The 18,513-nt window shown below is 42.3% G+C and overlaps 1 protein-coding gene across 2 annotated transcripts in view; it reads left to right on the top strand.

Moving 5' to 3' along the window:
• The first annotated feature begins 2,192 nt into the window (after positions 1–2,192).
• LOC309693618 (phospholipid phosphatase-related protein type 4-like) overlaps positions 2,193–18,513 on the top strand; it is an 80,094-nt gene continuing 63,773 nt past the window's right edge. Inside the window, exon 1 of one of the 2 annotated variants that reach the window (XM_082513019.1) lies at positions 2,193–2,332. In XM_082513019.1, the coding sequence (XP_082369145.1) occupies positions 2,312–2,332 (21 nt within the window). In that variant the 5' untranslated portion in view covers positions 2,193–2,311. Of the gene's footprint in view, positions 2,333–7,045; positions 7,656–18,513 lie in introns of those variants that run through there. The other variant, XM_082513018.1, reaches the window with a different exon arrangement.

Raw genomic sequence — 18,513 nt, 5'->3', positions numbered from 1 at the left:
AATGAGAGTGTGGGGAGTGAGTTGGAGGGTGGGGTGGGCTGCTTTTAACTATGTAAAGCACTTTGTGCTACATTTTTTGTATGAAAAGTGCTTTATAAATAAAGACTGATTGATTGATTGACCTTTATTATAATTATGAATTTATTTTATTTTCAGTTGCTACAAACGGGACAGACATGACTGGGGGATAGGACAGGGAGAAAGAATGAAAGAAAGAGAGGGAGAGAAAGAAAACCAGAGGGGAGAAGAGACGGTGAGAAGGGGAGGAAGAAAGAAAAAAAAAGAAAAGAAAAGAAAAAAAAACAAACACCTGGGTCACCCGTATGGAGAACAAAAACAGAAGAGAAAGCAAACAACAAAGAGCAACATAATAAAAAAAACGGCACCATCACAATAAACTAGCTAGCAGTAGATATCAGTAGATACTAAATAATAAACGATATACAGATAGACAGCGCACAATGTGCTTTGAGGCAGCAGCCAAGAAAGCTGTAGTCCGCGTCTGTGAACACCCGTGTGTACACCTGTGTGCATACCTGTGTGGATCAGCCTGCTTGTATTCCAAAGGTTTCTCCATGTAACGATCTGCTAGGGAGTGTGGGGGGGCCACAGCCATGGTACCAAACGGAGAGAGCATATAACCCCAGTTTTAGCTTCATTACACTGGCTTCCTGTCTCCTACAGGATCCAATTTAAACTTTTACTTTTTGTTTTTAAGTCACTTAATGCCCGAGCCCCTCCTTACCTGTCTGAGCTCCTCTCTGTTTGTGCTCCAGGAAAAACCACGAGGTCTACCTCAAAACTAATGCTGTCCATCCCACGGACTAATCTCAAATCCTGTGGTGATAGATCCTTCTCTGTGGCAGGTCCCAGACTTTGGAATAGTCTCCCCTTAAATATTAGATCTGCACAAACACTTGAGCAATTTAAATCTTTACTAAAGACACATTTCTATGCCCTGGCTTTTAACACACTATGACCCAGGCATTCTGGTCTTATTTGAATTAGTTTAGTTATTGTTTTAATTCTTTTATTGTCCTATTATTGTTTTTTATTGTTATTATTGTATTACATTGTTGCTTTTTAATACCATTTTTATATTGTTAAGCACTTTGTGCAGCATCGGCTGTTTGAAATGTGCTGTAGAAATAAATTTGACCTTGACCTCGCACCTCAGTGACACACCTGTACCTTAAGCCCCTGCATGTGTGATGGGGATGGAAGGATTTGGGAGGAGGGCAAAACATAAAAAAAAAAATCCCCACTGAATCCGGTTGTTCAGTGATGACGTGACGAATCCTACTTCCGGGTCTAAAGTAGTCTGCGTTTAATATGGCTTTTGTGTTGTTAACATGTTTAATGTTATGTATTTTCTTCTATTTGATCTCAAAAAGCTCCTAAAACAGTCAGTGATCCCTGTTGACCTCCCTCGGCTTTTATTACCACTAATCATTTATTTAAGCTCAGTTTTTAAAACCTTAGGATGTAGCTACAGCCCAGCCCATGCAGCAGTATATGAATGACTAACCTCGTATTGTGGATGGATTATCTCAGTTGTTCTCCTGGCTGAAGTTTGGTCCTTTTACAGCATCCTGCCATGCGATTACATTTGTTCCTGACCACCGAGAACACTCACGGTAACTTTTATCGAGTGGAAAAAAAGTTAGCTTGTTTATATTATGCTAACATAGCTGTGTCGCTAGCAGTCACGTAGCACATCATTATATATCAGCTAGCCAAACTTCAGTAACCCTACAAACGTCACTGCTGTTTAGTTTTCTGTCTTCATTTATGTTGGAAGTGATAACAGAGCTGTACGTTTGAATTTGTTTCCAAAACCCCGCAGTCAGGACATGCTATATTGTATTTAGATAGAAGCTAGCGAGCTAACTCCCTGCTATCTTCTAACTCCGTTAAATGTCATAAATTCCGTTTTCATGGATGCCTGGATGTTAAACTCAATTGTTACACCTGGTAGAGCAGAACGCTGATCATTTTATTAAAGATGAAAGACTTTAGACAGTTTTTCAACTCTCAGTAATGCCATAGTGATCGTTTGATATATGGACCTGCAGCGGAGTTTAGACCCAGACACGGCTAGTGACGTCAGACTGAACAACCGGATTGCACTGCACTGAGAGAGAGAGAGAGCGAGAGGGAGGGGGGGGGGGGAGTTATCCCCCATTGGACTGGCATGGTTTAGCTGGCCTAGAATCTTTAGGTGCCAACAGAGCTGAGAATAGCAGAATGAGGAAAACAGTGCGAGCCCATCAGAGTGTAGTATACAACCAAGCATGCTTGCCATGAGGACATGATGAGGATCAGACCACAGGTCAGTTTCTTTCTTTCTTTAAGCCTCTTTTACATGTTTTAGTGAGCTTTAGCACTAGTAATGCTCAGGCATGACATATAGCAGATATGCTCTATCACGGGATGTTGCAAAAGTATCAGAGCCTTGGGATGCTAATTACTATAGGGCAGCAGGAAAAGACTCCAAAGAGTTGTTCTTCCTATACTGTTCAGCCACCAGGAGAGATACTGCTGTAGTTATTACAAAGCCACCCACATGTAACCCCCAGCACTATAAATATGGCTGATACATAACATATTCTGGTGTACTGTCACTGCACAGTCATTGTATATGCATAACTTTAACACTGTAGTCATTACATAACTTGTACATTTTGATTTTAGTGCTTATCCTTGTTCAGGTGAATGAAAATATAAATAAGATGTTTTAATGGCTGATAACTTTTCAATCATTGCTTAAAATTAAACCAATATTTACAGTTAACTTATTTTTAAGAAGTTAAAACTGTGAAGTTTGGGAACCAGCAGATGAATCTGTATTCTGAGTTTCTGTCTCAGTGTGTTTAATCTGCTTATTATGAAACTATCACAATAAAGAAAAAAGAAAATATATAATCCAAATCAAGGTTTACAGCAAATGTGGTGAACTGTTATTTCTGCAGGTTGGGGTGGGAGACTTGCCCTGGTTCATATCTTCCAGCTGGTGTACTTATCCATCTTTAATGAGTAATTAAACATAATTGGAAATGTGCCTCCTGCTACCCTTACCTGACCCCCACACTTTTTTTAATCAATAACTATGGAGCCAGCAATACCGTCTATAGAAGTTACTGGTAATCATCTTTGCTCCAGCTGTTTCTCATGCCAGGAAAAGGAACAGGAATTACAGGGAGTGCAGAATTATTAGGCAAGTTGTATTTTTGAGGAATAATGTTATTATTGAACAACAACCATGTTCTCAATGAACCCAAAAAACTCATTAATATCAAAGCTGAATGTTTTTGGAAGTAGTTTTTAGTTTGTTTTTAGTTTGAGCTATTTTAGGGGGATATCTGTGTGTGCAGGTGACTATTACTGTGCAGAATTATTAGGCAACTTAACAAAAAACAAATATATACCCATTTCAATTATTTATTTTTACCAGTGAAACCAATATAACATCTCCACATTCACAAATATACATTTCTGACATTCAAAAACAAAACAAAAACAAATCAGCGACCAATATAGCCACCTTTCTTTGCAAGGACACTCAAAAGCCTGCCATCCATGGATTCTGTCAGTGTTTTGATCTGTTCACCATCAACATTGCGTGCAGCAGCAACCACAGCCTCCCAGACACTGTTCAGAGAGGTGTACTGTTTTCCCTCCTTGTAAATCTCACATTTGATGATGGACCACAGGTTCTCAATGGGGTTCAGATCAGGTGAACAAGGAGGCCATGTCATTAGTTTTTCTTCTTTTATACCCTTTCTTGCAGCCACGCTGTGGAGTACTTGGACGCGTGTGATGGAGCATTGTCCTGCATGAAAATCATGTTTTTCTTGAAGGATGCAGACTTCTTCCTGTACCACTGCTTGAAGAAGGTGTCTTCCAGGAACTGTCAGTAGGACTGGGAGTTGAGCTTGACTCCATCCTCAACCCGAAAAGGCCCCACAAGCTCATCTTTGATGATACCAGCCCAAACCAGTACTCCACCTCCACCTTGCTGGCGTCTGAGTCGGACTGGAGCTCTCTGCCCTTTACCAATCCAGCCACGGGCCCATCCATCTGGCCCATCAAGACTCACTCTCATTTCATCAGTCCATAAAACCTTAGAAAAACCAGTCTTGAGATATTTCTTGGCCCAGTCTTGACGTTTCAGCTTGTGTGTCTTGTTCAGTGGTGGTCGTCTTTCAGCCTTTCTTACCTTGGCCATGTCTCTGAGTATTGCACACCTTGTGCTTTTGGGCACTCCAGTGATGTTGCAGCTCTGAAATATGGCCAAACTGGTGGCAAGTGGCATCTTGGCAGCTGCACGCTTGACTTTTCTCAGTTCATGGGCAGTTATTTTGCGCCTTGGTTTTTCCACACGCTTCTTGCGACCCTGTTGACTATTTTGAATGAAACGCTTGATTGTTCGATGATCACGCTTCAGAAACTTTGCAATTTTGAGACTGCTGCATCCCTCTGCAAGATATCTCACTATTTTTGACTTTTCTGAGCCTGTCAAGTCCTTCTTTTGACCCATTTTGCCAAAGGAAAGGACGTTGCCTAATAATTATGCACACCTGATATAGGGTGTTGATGTCATTAGACCACACCCCTTCTCATTACAGAGATGCACATCACCTAATATGCTTAATTGGTAGTAGGCTTTAGAGCCTACACAGCTTGGAGTAAGACAACATGCATGAAGAGGATGATGTGGACAAAATACTCATTTGCCTAATAATTCTGCACTCCCTGTATTTATGACGTCTCAGTAATTTCCACACTTTGCAGAACTGACCGCTGGGCCATTCCTGCCTTAGAGGATTAACACTCATACATAAGCATCATTGTCCAATTGTCCAAAGACTCGCCTGTAGGTTAAGTGGTGATTCTGAGCTGCCTGTGGATGCCGGGTTGTAACGCACTGTATGAATACTTGGATAAAAGGTGCTATAAAATGCCAGTCCGTTTCCACTTTCGATTTCACCATGTGCTTAAAATGCAGTGCAGAAATGTATTTAGATTAGTTTATTTATCATATTTGTAAATGATTTATTTTCCTGATCAGTGACTTCTCTGCACTCCAGCTCTCTCTCCTCATGAAAAGCTAAGCGTGGGTGATGGGATTGATCACCTGTTACAGCACTGACAGCAGGCTGTGTCCCACGGCCATAGCATGGCCCGAGGGCTGCGTGTCCCACATATTACACAACATTACGGCCCAGTGCTGAGAGAAAGGATCCTTCATATTCATTCAAGCGCGCTGCAGAAAATAGGTTTTTAGAACATGTGACGTCATGTGCGTCGATCAGGTTTGATTTTTTTCCGAAGATCGTGTGTTGAGAAGATGGATTTTCACGTGTGATTCAAAGGTTAGTGTTGATACAGCAGAAGCAAAGGCGTAGATCATGTTAGGCATGTGCTTAGCGAGTTTCCTCCACATGTTTTAAACATTCTGCAGTTTCAAAATGCAACACATCTGTGTTTTCAGCTATTTTATTTTTAATAATAGGCTACTGTATTCATCTTAACTGAGATCTAAAGCGGAAAATTTGAAGGAAATGTAACATTTTTTAGGCTAATTTCAGCCATTATATCAACAACTTCTACATTTGGAATATAAACAGTTTGTCAGACTTTCTGGGAAATAAAAATGTCCCGAAATCAGACTCTTTCCAACCTGCCTGTCTGCAGTGCACATACCGGAGGAGAAGATGCACACCGCTATATTTAAAAAAACAAACAAACAAAAACAACAACAAAAAACATATTTTGGAAGTAAAAAAAAGATCAGTTGCTGAGCAAAGTGGCACTACCTGATTTTGTTATAGTATTTTTTCTTAATATGTCAAAATATGTGTAGTTATTACAGAAGAAGTGTCAATTAACCTGTAGAGCTGAAGTCAGAAACACTGCAGGCCTGGTGGCCAGAATCAGCCCGTCAAAGACCCCAGTCTGGCCCACTGGACAGCTTCAGAAAATGTGAGCTTTTAACTGTTTTACAGCTTTTCCCATTGATAAACACCTCTCCCATTCCAGTTTATATCACACAAAAATAATTAACTAAGAGATAAATGACAGAAAAATTCCTATTTTTCTGTTTTTAGCTACTACTTTTTTTATTTTTCTTGTACAGCGAGTCCCCAGTTATAAGAAAAACATTTTAAAAATGACATTTTCTGTGAATTAATGAAAACATTATATTTATGATTACAGGATAGTCTGGCCAATGAATTGTCCCACATAGGATCAAAGTCAGCTGTATGTGGCCTACGATGTAAAATAAATTTCACATCCCTCCTCTAACACTCGTGACTGGCTCAAAAAGTGAGTCTGTCCCCCCCAAAACGTCCATGTAACACAAGCAGTACATTTAAAAAAGCATGTTTACAGTATGGCATGACCGTTTTTGCACTGTTGTCACCCTTTAGAGCACAGGTATCGAAATCCAGGCCTCAGGGGCCGCTGTCTCGCTTGTTTTCTAACTAACCTGCCTTTGTAGCTTTTTGGCAAAGCACACCTGATCCAGGTAATCAGCAGAAGGTATGGCAGGGATAACTCAAAAACAAGGAGGATGCTGGCCCTCGAGGACTGGAGTTTGACACCCCCGTTTTAGAGCATCGAACTGTTTAACTGCAAGATGTTTGTGCTTCAGTGTTGGTGAGTGAAAGTATAGTAATTAGAAGATAAGTGTGTATTTGTGATACATACATAGTCTTTGGAAACATTTTTGCTGTTTAGCTGATAACTTAGAAATTTATGGAATGTCGTCAGTTCTGTCAGGCAAAAACAGAAACAAAGTGGCAGCTCAAGTTTGCTGATATGTTTCATAGGTCAATAATCGACATGTACTCCACGAAAAACTATTCACAAGTGGGTCTGTGACTCTAAAACAGTCACATAACATGGAAAGTACAGTACATTTTCCTGGCTAAATGGGTGCATAGTGGGACATCTTTTTCTTCTTCATTTTCCTGTGCTCTATATATATATATATATATACACATATATATATATATATATATATAGCAACTGTGCTGCATTTACTGAATAAAAAAAAGCCGAAACAAACAAAAAGCAGTACTTTGAGATTATTTTGAAAAGCCCGACAGGAACCATCGACGCTTATTCCGGCGAACACAACCAGGCTCACCTGCTGCAGCAGAGCTGGAGGACAGCGAGTGGGTGAGCGTCTCTGAGGTACCTGCGGAGGACCAGCGTGACCGAAGGGCTCATCTCTCAGTATCACACACGTTTCCACGATGAATGGTCTGAGTGTCGCCACAGCGGTCCAACACTTCTGGAGGAGACGGTGTCTGGAGTCGTGCGCTAGCACGGCTTTTTAAAGCCTACCAGCCACCATATTTTCAGGGGCGACGGACCCCATCAGGAAGCACCGACACTTCCAGCTCACCTTGCCCGGCGATGGAGGTCCGCCGTTAGAGGCTTGGGAGCTAGGGAGGGTCGAGGGGGAGGGGGGGGTCGGCCGCAGTTTCGGCAAAATTACGACGGGAATCAGGTACAGCTCCCTGTCTCCCGGCAACGGGAGAGACCAGCGGGCGCTCGTGATGTCTCGTGCCAAGGAGCGACTGAAAGGCGGGAAGGAGACCAAGGACAGCGTCACCCTGCTGCCCTGCTTCTATTTCGTAGAGGTGAACATCTGTCCGTCTATTACGATGTAAACGCTCTCAGCGATGGGTCTGTGCTGCTCTGGTGGGGACGGTGGAGGGAGGGAGGGGGCAGCTGGTGCAGGTGCTCCTCGCCGATGCTCGTCACTGTCCTGGGAGCCAAACACACTCACAGAGAAATCACCTGTTAAATTGTTGTGGATACACACTGAGGATGCTTTTTGCTCTAGGTTGGCCAGGCAGGCTGTAATGGTATAGCAGTGATGTTTACCTGATGTTTCAGAGGCCAGTGACTCTGCATCCTGTTACGATTCCTTTTGCAAACAGCAGATTTGTTGGGGACAAAGATTTGAGATCAAACATCGTCAGTGTGCAGATATCGTTCATGGCTCACAGTCGATCAGAGCCAGCAGACAGAAAGGAGTGAGGAGAGTCCAGATTTAACGCTGCACTACTGCAGCTTACTTTCATTGTGTTTTGAATAATCAGGATTAGCACATTAGCAGCCACAGGTTCGGGCTTTAGTCTGTTCCCGACAGATCAGTGCGAGGCTTGGACTTGCACAGTCATTTCTCTCCTCTTCTGGGCTAAATCCTACTGCCATCATGCTGCATTTCGTTTATACGCCCACAGACTGTGAAGCAGCCTTCTTCCCGTAGGCTCCACAATCTGCAGCGTTCTTCTAGCAGCATTAAAAAGAAGACATCTCTGTTTTTAATAATAATAGCAGTAATATTGGTTTTGGCCCATTAAGGCTGCCTTTGTTTTGATCTGTATTTCTAGTAGAGATGGACCGATCCGATATTACGTATCGGTATCGGTCCGATACTGACCTAAATTACTGGATCGGATATCGGAGAAAAATAAAAAATGTAATCCGATCCATTAAATATCACGAAGCACGTCGGAGCAGTATGCATCACGTGATAGAGCGGCTGTGGCATGCAGGACCTGTCGGTGGTCTGGATAGCATGTGGAGCTTCGCTAGCAACCCGGCATTTCATCTCCGACAAAGTTATCCCCGAGAGAAGTAAAGCAAGTGTGTAAGTCCATCTCTGAATGTTTGTAAAGCATTCCTGCGTTAAGCTTACCAAGCGATATATGGAGCGACTGCCTCTTCTTGCTGCTACTTCAATCATGAAACTGCTTAACGATCAGCTGATCGGCTTTTCTGTCGCGAGTCCTGTCTCTAGTTTGCTTTTGGCCCACTTTGCACCAGAAAGAGGAAACCAGCGGCTGAACAACAGCAGCACGTTTAAGCTTGATCAGCTGTTGTTAGAATTTATTTATTATTACTTTCTACTCGAGGATCTTTTTCTACGTAGCTGACGGCTGGTAACTGTGCAGGGGCGGATCTAGCAAAGTTTAGCCAGGGGGCCCGATAGGGCATTAACAGGGAAAAGGGGGCACAAAGACATACTTTTCTTTCTTATTCTCATTTAAAATGTCTAGCTTTTAATAAATAATTATCCGAATCTTACACCCAAAGTTTTAATTTGATGTAAAATGAATAGAAGTCAATTACTGTATATAGTGACTATTAAGTCTAATATATATACCCTAGTAAGCTATAGTACTTTTTCCTTTGGGAAGGTACCATCTGTGCAGTCTGCAATTTTGTTGAAGAAAGATGTTGAATCTATTTAATATTTCTTGAAAAATAATTGATTTCTGTGCTTTTTTTTTCACACTGCATCAAATTAAGAATCAGAATCAGAATCAGAAAGGGTTTTATTGCCAAATGTTGAGCAGGTTTACAACATTAGGAAATTGCTGCGGTGCTTCAGTGCAAACATACTGTCATAAAAATATAAAAATAAGAATAAGAATTAAAAGTGCTAAGTGGATAGATATATACATGATATATACATGAGTGCAGGTGGTGATCAGTGCCAAACATGGAATGATGCAGTGACACAGCGTAGGGTCATGTGTTAGTGGTGGGGACAGTCATATGGTTATTGTTCATGTGTCCAACAGCAGAGGGGAAGAAACTGTTCTTATGGCGAGAGGTTCTGGTGCGAATGGACCGGAGCCTCCTGCCTGAGGGGAGCAGGTCAAACAGACTGTGTCCAGGGTGAGAAGGGTCAGCTGAGATCCGAGCTGCACGCCGCAGTGTCCTGGAGGTGTACAGGTCCTGCAGAGATGGGAGTCTGCAGCCAATCACCTTCTCAGCAGAGCGCACAACACGCTGCAGTCTCTGTTTGTCCCTGATAGTGGCTCCAGCGTACCACACGGTGATGGAGGAGGTGAGGATGGACTCGATGATTGCAGTGTAGAATTGCATCATCGTCCGTGTTGGCAGGTTGAATTTCTTCAGCTGCCTCAGGAAGTACATCCTCTGCTGGGCTTTCTTAATGACGGAAGTGATGGTGGGCTCCCACTTCAGGTCCTGGGTGATGGTGGTACCCAGGAAGCGGAACGAGTCCACAGAGGTGATGGGGGTGTCAGTCAGGATGATGGGGGGGAGTGGAGCTGTGTGCTTCCTGAAGTCCACAATAATCTCCACTGTCTTCTGGGCATTCAGCACCAGGTTGTTGTGGCTGCACCAGGACACCAGACGTTCAACCTCCCTCCTGTAGGCAGACTCATCCCCGTCCGAGATGAGTCCGATAACGGTGGTGTCATCTGCAAACTTGATTAGCTTGACAGACTGGTGGGTGGAGGTGCAGCAGTTGGTGTACAGGGAGAAGAGCAGAGGAGAAAGAACACAGCCCTGAGGGGAGCCGGTGCTGATGGTCCGGGAGTCCGAGACATTCTTTCCCAGCCTCACATGCTGCTTCCTGTCCGTCAGGAAGTCAGTGATCCACCGGCAGATGGGATCAGGCACATTCATCTGGGAAAGCTTGTCTCGGAGATGGTCTGGAAGGATGGTGTCGAAGGCAGAGCTGAAGTCCACAAACAGGATCCTGGCGTAGGTTCCTGGGGAGTCCAGATGCTGCAGGATGAAGTGTAGGGCCATGTTGATGGCGTCGTCTACAGACCTGTTGGCTCTATATGCAAACTGCAGGGGGTCCAGGAGGGGGGCCGTGAGGGTCTTGAGATGGGAGAGAACTAGGCGCTCAAAAGACTTCATGACCACAGATGTCAGAGCCACGGGTCTGTAGTCATTTAGTCCAGTAAGGTTGATTACGTTGATTAAGCATCATGAGGTGGAGCGTGAGGGGTGGTTCCCTATTTTTTATTTATTTATTTTTGTTGTTGCTGGGAGTTGGAACCCTATTAGTTAGGTTGCTTAATATTTACGCTAAGTACTCTTTAAAATACCAGAATAGGGAGGATGGTGTAGGTTTAAGTTTATTAGATTGATCAGTGTTGCTGAACTATGAAATATTTTTTTTTGCATATAGGTATAACAGAATAGCTTTAGTGTAGTTGTTGTTTTAAACTTGAGTATGAACTTATACAAAATGCAGCAAGATATAAAAAAAAAACGGTTTTGTTGATTAAAAAACACTATATCGGATTCATATCGGTATCGGCAGATATCCAAATTTATGATATCGGTATCGGTATCGGACATAAAAAAGTGGTATCGTGCCATCTCTAATTTCTAGTACTGACTGCAGAACATGATAATAATATTTCATCTGTTGCTTTATACTGTCAGGTTAGTGCGTGCAAAGATGATTTGTTAGTCTAACTTTACACTGAATTAAACATCAGCCTAACTTCTGCCTGCTTGTCACCATATCTAAGGTGTTTACGTCTTAAATCTGCGCCAGCAGTGCTTTTGTTCCCCAGTCACAATTGTGCTGCACCAGGAAAATGACATTTTCCTCAAGATTTGGACGACAATGTGAACATGTTGGGCGTAGACTGGGCTGTGTTGCTGCTCAGACTCTACGTACACACCAGCAATGGAGTTTAGTAGGAAGTAAAGATTTTACTTTACTTAGACATGCAACCTACTGAGACTGTAAACACCTAAGAAACCATCTGACTGTACACAATAAGATGCTTTCCATGATGAATCAGCATCTGATGGGCTGAGGTGCAGTCCAAACCCTGACAGAGCCTGTACTGTGTTCTAAGGATGCTGTTGACACTGACTGTTGTGCCTTGCTCCTGACGTCCTCTGCACATACTGATGGTTTGACCCAACGTTTAGCATTCCTCTCTCTGTAAGATCCCTCCCTGCTGATTGTCAGGCCAGTTCTCGTGTCTTTTCTCTCCGTTTCTCTTTGTAAAGGCTGGCTTGTTCCAGGTGCATCTCTCAGGTCAAGATGTAGGTCTTTGCTGGATTTTTCCCTCATTTCTTAATGTTGTGAATTTTGGATACCGTTCATCTCCTGTCGACAGATTGCCACTTGTGCTTTTTTCCTTCACCTTTTTAAGGACACTGTGCACACCATATGGCAATATGTCAAGTTTTCAGACATCAGGGAAGGTTAAACACCGAGCAGAACCAGCATGCTGTTGGTGCAGAAATATTCCACCAGCAATGTCGGTCAAATTGTGTTTTCTCGTGTGTTTTTGAGACATGCCTGCAAATAACGGACAACCAAATATAAATGATCTTTGTTATTTGCAGGCACAACACTGGTTCATCCTGTGAATTTGGTGCATGGTGTTTATGCATGAATAATAGTTATGTCAGTTACATGACTTAACAAACAAAAATCATTGCTCTGAAAATGTTCAGGTACAAGGACTGGACTGAAAATGAACGACAAAGTGACAAATGTCCCAAGAGAATTTTTGACAAACCTTCTGCAAACTGCTGCTGAAGATCGCTGATGTATTTGACCACACAGCGTCATATATGAGTAGAATTATTTCTTAAAATCTGCAGTAGCCAAACATAAAGAACCTGAAATAAATAAAAGCACAGAAAAGGCCAAACATACTTCATCGTGTCAGCTGATTTCCTGTTTTCACATTTCTTCTCACTGCTGCTAATTTCGCCAAATTGTTGCTAGATTTAGACATTTTTCAAGTTCCCTTTAGCAGAAATCTGGTGACAGGATCCTACTGCTTCACAACGATGATGAATGTGAAAAACAAGGTTTCAGACAGTGACAGAGAGCAGCAGTGTGAAAGGAGACAGTAAGAGCTTTTCTGCTGCTTGTGAATTTCTATCTGAGTGATCTACTTTTAACTAGCTGAAATGTCAACGTTGTCTTGAACTCACGTTAATGGTGATTTTGCTGTGTTTATCAAATTAGACGTGTCATTGTTCGCCACCCCAACCCTCCACTTGCTGGGGGAAGCTTTGATTATTTGTTGCTGATTACTCCGAAACCCCCAAAGGTCAAAAAATCAGTCTTCAGGACAACCCAGGAGTGTACACGCTGTCCTGTTGTGTACTGTGCACAGGCGTTTGCCACTGGAAGTAAAATCTCAGTTTGTTTTTTCTAATTACTGACTGATTAATTAATGACAAGTAGACAAAGAGCCAAGAAAAGAACATGTGTGAGTCTGTAAAAGCATTTCTGTGAGTTTGATTAATGATGCTGTTCAGAAAACCTCTGACTCTGCCATCACCTCCTGTAGGCCACTTGTTCTTGTACCACAGGTTGTAACATGACGTGGCACAGAGTAAGACCTTTTGGCAGTACCAGCGGCATGTGGAGTATATGCATGTGCACGTATGTGTGCAAGCATTAGCAGACAACCCTATTTCCTCCTTAAATGTTAACGTCTGGCTCCGAACACACCAAAACAACCACATGGCAGGCACCAATGTGTCGTCCAAACCAGTGGGGCATGTTCCTTAGAGTGTGTGGCAGAAACAGGAGTCCAGAGAAAGGATGGGAGGTAAAACCACGCCTGCCTGCTTGGTCAAGTGTCTGACAGCACAGCGAGTCTTTGAACGCTCTAATTTTCTCTTCATGGTCCCTTCACTTACTGTCATGTTTGAAGTTGGACGTTGGATACGTGGATATTTCTGGCCCTGAGACATAATCGTTCCAGTGGTCAGGCCCAGCTAAATCTAAAGTAGAGCTGGGCGATAGAACGATAACGATATGTATGTAACTTTTTCTCGATAGAAAAATTAAGCTATCGCGATAGACCTCGCCGCTCTTGTCCTCTTTAAAAAAAAAAAGAACAGCCAATCCAAATTAAGTAGCGCAGAGCCGAACCAATCACAGCTGCAGCGTCACGTCACGTGACTTGTTACGTACAGCACAAGTGCCAAGCCGTACATGTTTGGGAAGCAGCCAGCCACCGTACCGCCCGGGTAATGGAGGAAATGAGTGTGCCGACTAGAAAAATCAACCGAGCGTGACCGAAGAGAAAACAGATGTTGGTTCCAATGCCGGAGAGATTGTCGAACAGAAGAGCCAAAGAAGTCCCGTAGTGTGAAGGTATTTCGGCTATTTCAAGTCTGACAAAAAACAGAGTAGCGTGCACTGTAAATGTGCCGAAAGCAAGTCTGGAAATATAATAAACTGGTGCATGCTCAGGCTACGTCCACACGTACCCGGGTATTTTTGAAAACACAGATTTTTCTATGCGTTTGCACCTTTCGTCCACACATAAACGGTGTTTTTGGTCACTGAAAACGAAGATTTTTAAAAACTCCGGCCAGGGTGGATATTTTTGAAAACTCCGTTTTTGCATTTACGTGTGGACGAGAAAAACGGAGAAAACGCAGCGTCAAAGGTGTGCGCATTTTTTGACGTCACACTGTGCGCCACGTTATTGTTTCGGTGAAATGAATTTCTACAATACTGTTAATTCTACTCTCTGCAGTGTTTAAATGCTTACATATACACACAGTTACTGTCCGTCCACACATACGACTCGGTTCTGCTTCTATGCCCCAGCTTTGTTTACTTTTCCCACCGAGGCTTCTAGACTTCTGATTGGCCAACATTTCTGCACGGTTAGGAATCTAGCGCCACCTGCTGCTTTGGCATGTTCATAGCAGCGTTTTCCTTCATTTCTGCCTTTATGTGTGGACGGGATTATTTTTTAAAACGAAAATGGAAAATCTCTGTTTTCAAAAATACCCGTGTACGTGTGGACGTAGCCTCAGTCTCTGACTGGAAGCGCTAATTCGTCATTCGGCTTTTGTCAGACTAAAGTAACTGTTAAAACTGTTTGAAAAGCTCAGCTATACAACAAGGAGAGATTGAGAATTTCCTTTTAGTTCTCAGTTTATTGGATATTGACAAAAGTTAGTCAGTTTTGTCTGTTATTCTGTAAAACAAACTAAGATTTATTTTTAGAATTAATATTTTGTTTCTAAGTGGAATTGACAATTTAGTCTGTTTCGTTTGTTCTATTTTGAAACTTAAACGCTTTAGCGGCTGCCTTTTGTGTAGTTTGCAATATTTGCCTTTATTTATCTGAAAAAGTCTCATGTTCCTTAAGTACATCTACCCTGTTGAACTTATTATGGGAAATAAATATTTAAAAACAAGCTGCTGATTATTTCACATTTTACTTGTGAGCAACGGCACATTTAAATTGTACAAATATAGTTATTTGGCTTATATCGTGATAGATATCGTTATCGCCTGAAATGAAAAAAACATATCGTGATATGAAAAAATCTTATATCGCCCAGCTCTAATCTAAAGGCATTAGTGAGAAGGCATGCCAGGACAATTCTGACAGTGCATCGCACAAAACAACCTCTACACAATTCTCTATATTCACTCACACACCCAGCTTTTAGGCCTGTTGATATTTTTCTGCTCTATGATGCACAGTAACACAGGTGATCCATGCCATCTACCGACCCGCGGCAGATTCCCGAGCCAGTCTTTCCAAAATGTTGTATTTTCAGCTAAAATGTGTGAATTTCATATGAATGTGTAATGAAGAGGAAGCCTGCTTGCATGTAGGGTTTGCTGATTCTGTGCTATACATAAAATATTGCCGTGCGATGCTAACTGTGAGGAGCGTGCACGATTACGTTTCAGCTCATTGTTTGCCCCTGGCACAGAGTTTAGGTGGAAAACATTCTCTGTCAATCACAGTTTCTCTTTCTTTCCGTGACAGAGTTGCTCTGTGTCTGGTACATTGCCTATCTCACACACTGTCACACCATCCTACCCACTAACTGGCTGCTAGGCAACATGGCCCACTGAATGGGGTGTATTTTTATATCTCTGCATTCAGAGCTACAGACATTAAGAGGAGGAAAACATCCTTACTGTAGCCTGCTTCCCTCCGTGCACAGTATCCACAAAGGCTTTGCTTTGTTTGGCACATCTTCAAATTTCTCTTCCTGTATGTACTTAATAAAACATCCATGAGGATTAAAGGGAAGTCATTGACGACAGCTGAGTAAATGATAGATCGTTGTCTCTGTGTAAAATATCCTTTTCTGTCACTGAAGCAGGTGTCTGTAGGCCAGTAAATCAACTCAATAAGCTAATAACTATGAAACACAGTAAGTTAATATTATTACTAAATATTACACTAGTCCTGAGAATGCTGCATTCAATTCAGTTGTATTTATATGGCACCAGTGGGCTCAAGGGTTAATCTTATAATGGATAAATTGGTGGCTGGGATTCTTTGATCAACTGGCAACATTGGCCCAGGTTGTGGTCCAGGCCATCTTCTCCTGTTGGCCTGCCAGGTCTTTTTGCCATTCTTTAATAGAAAATCTTGGGATTTTAACCACTTTAATTGATTCAAATAGATAGATGAAGCTATTCTTTTAGGTGAGTTTTGCACCAGCTCTACAATTAAGTGTAACTTTAAATTGTCTCCCCACTGGATATTATGCGATTTGAGGGCTGAGCGTAATCTAAAATGGTGAAATAATGACTGCTCTGGGACTGTATAGCGAGTAACCAGCTCCTGGAAACTAAGCATTTGAATTTGTACCATTTACTGTAACTCCAATGAGCACTGTTTAAGTGAAATCCCAGAGAAAAGAAAGTCTTGTAGTGTAATCGAGGTTACAAGGTGTTTTCCAATGTCCAACCATGGGGCCATTGCATCTGGATCCAACCATTGCCTGATATATTTCAATGTGAATGCCAAATGGTATAGTTTGAAATTTGGGACTGCCCATCCTCCTTCTGGTCTAGATTTTTGTAATATATCCCACTTTATACTACAGATGGCACGATACCACTTTTTTATGTCCGATACCGATATAAATCCGATATAGTGTATTTTTTGATCAATAAAATAGTTTTTTAAATATCTTGCTGCATTTTGTATAAGTTCATACTCAAGTTTAAATAAACAACAACACAAAAGCTATTCTGTTATACCTGTATGCAAAAAATACACTGCACCCAAAATATTTCATAGTTCAACAAAACTGATCAATCTAATAAATTTAAACCTGCTCCATCCTTCATATTCTGGCATTTTAAAGAGTACTTAGTGGAAATATTAAGCAACCTAAGTGGGGCCTGGTGCCTGTTGCTCGGTCAGGCCTCCTCCGGGGTGCGGGGGGCCCTCGGGCCTCCAGCCTTCGGGCCTGCGGCTTGGTTCACTCTGGCACAGCTGGCTGCCGGCAGAGCCGGCGGGCACGCCGGTGCAGCCCCCTCTGGCTTCTGCTCGGTGGCTACTGGGTGACACCTCATCTGGGGATCCTCAGCCCTTCCCATGAGGGTGGCACGGATGCCCCGCCGGTGGTCCTCCTTGGGCTCTCGCACTCTGGGGCCTCTGGATGTCTGGGGCCTGGATCTCCTCCATGCCTGCTTCATGCCCTGGGGGACGGGGCTATGGCTCTCTCCATCCTCTTGCAGACCGTTACATGTGGAAACCATTTGAATACAAGCGTGCTGATCCACACAGGTGTTCACTGTCCATAGACATAAACTACACCTTTCTTGGCTGCTACTTCAAAGCACATTGTGCGCTGTTGGTCCTGCTTGCTGCACAACAACATTGAATATTTAGTGTTTACTGCTGTTTACACTTAGCTAGATTAATGCGATGGTGTTGTGTTTAGTATGTTGCTTTGGTTTTTTTTTTGCTTGTTTTCTATTCTTTTTCTCTCAACAGGTGATCCAGGAGATTTTTTTTTTCCCTTTTTCACTGTCCCTCTCCCCTTCTGTTTTTCTTTTCCTTCCTCTTTCTTTCTCCCTTTCCTATCCCTCACTCATATCTGTCCCGTCTGTAACAACTGAAAATAAAATATAATAAATAATAAAAACAAAGGTCGATCAAATGGACCAATACGGCAAGGCCATGATGATCCATTTGGCAAAATAAATCCATTGGGTATCCTTGTTGGTCTTCAACAATTCTGATGGCTAAAGAACCAAATGGGACAGGCAAAAAAAAAGAAGGAAATATTAAGCAACCTAACTAATAGGGTTGCAAACTCCCAGCAAAAAGAAAAATAGATGTTTAATCGACGTAATCAACTTTAATTTAATGTATGTGCAAAAAAATGCACAGAAATCAATTATTCTTCTACAGTAATTAAATAGATTCAATATCTTCGTTCAACAGAATTGCAGACTGCACAGATGGTACCCAAAGGAAAAAGTACTATAGCTTACTAAGTTAAAAATTTGACTTAATAGTTCTGATATATAATAATGGACTATACATTTTATATTAGATGAAAACTTTGGTTGTAAGATTCAGATAATTATTTGTTAAAAGCTAGACATGAGAGTAAGAAAGAAAAGTATGTCTTTGTGCCCCCTTTTCCCTGTTCATGCCCTATCGGCCCCCCTGGCTAAACTTTGCTAGATCCGCCCCTGCACAGTTACAGCCGTCAGCTGTAGAAAAAGATCCTGGTGTAGAAAGTAATATTAAATAAATTCTAACAGCAGCTGATCAAGCTTAAACGTGCTGCTGTTGTTCAGCCGCTGGTTTCCTCTTTCTGGCGCAAAGTGGGCGATAAACAAACAAGAGAGAAAAGCCGATCAGCTGATCATTGATCAGTTTCATGATTGAAGCAGCACCAAGAGAGGGAGGGAGAGAGAAGAGGCTGTAGCTCCTT

Source organism: Aulonocara stuartgranti, assembly GCF_965226115.1.
Source record: "Aulonocara stuartgranti genome assembly, chromosome: 18".
Classification (NCBI taxonomy): Eukaryota; Metazoa; Chordata; class Actinopteri; order Cichliformes; family Cichlidae; genus Aulonocara; species Aulonocara stuartgranti.
Note: the sequence above shows the minus strand (reverse complement) of the source record. Positions and strands in the feature narration are given on the sequence as shown.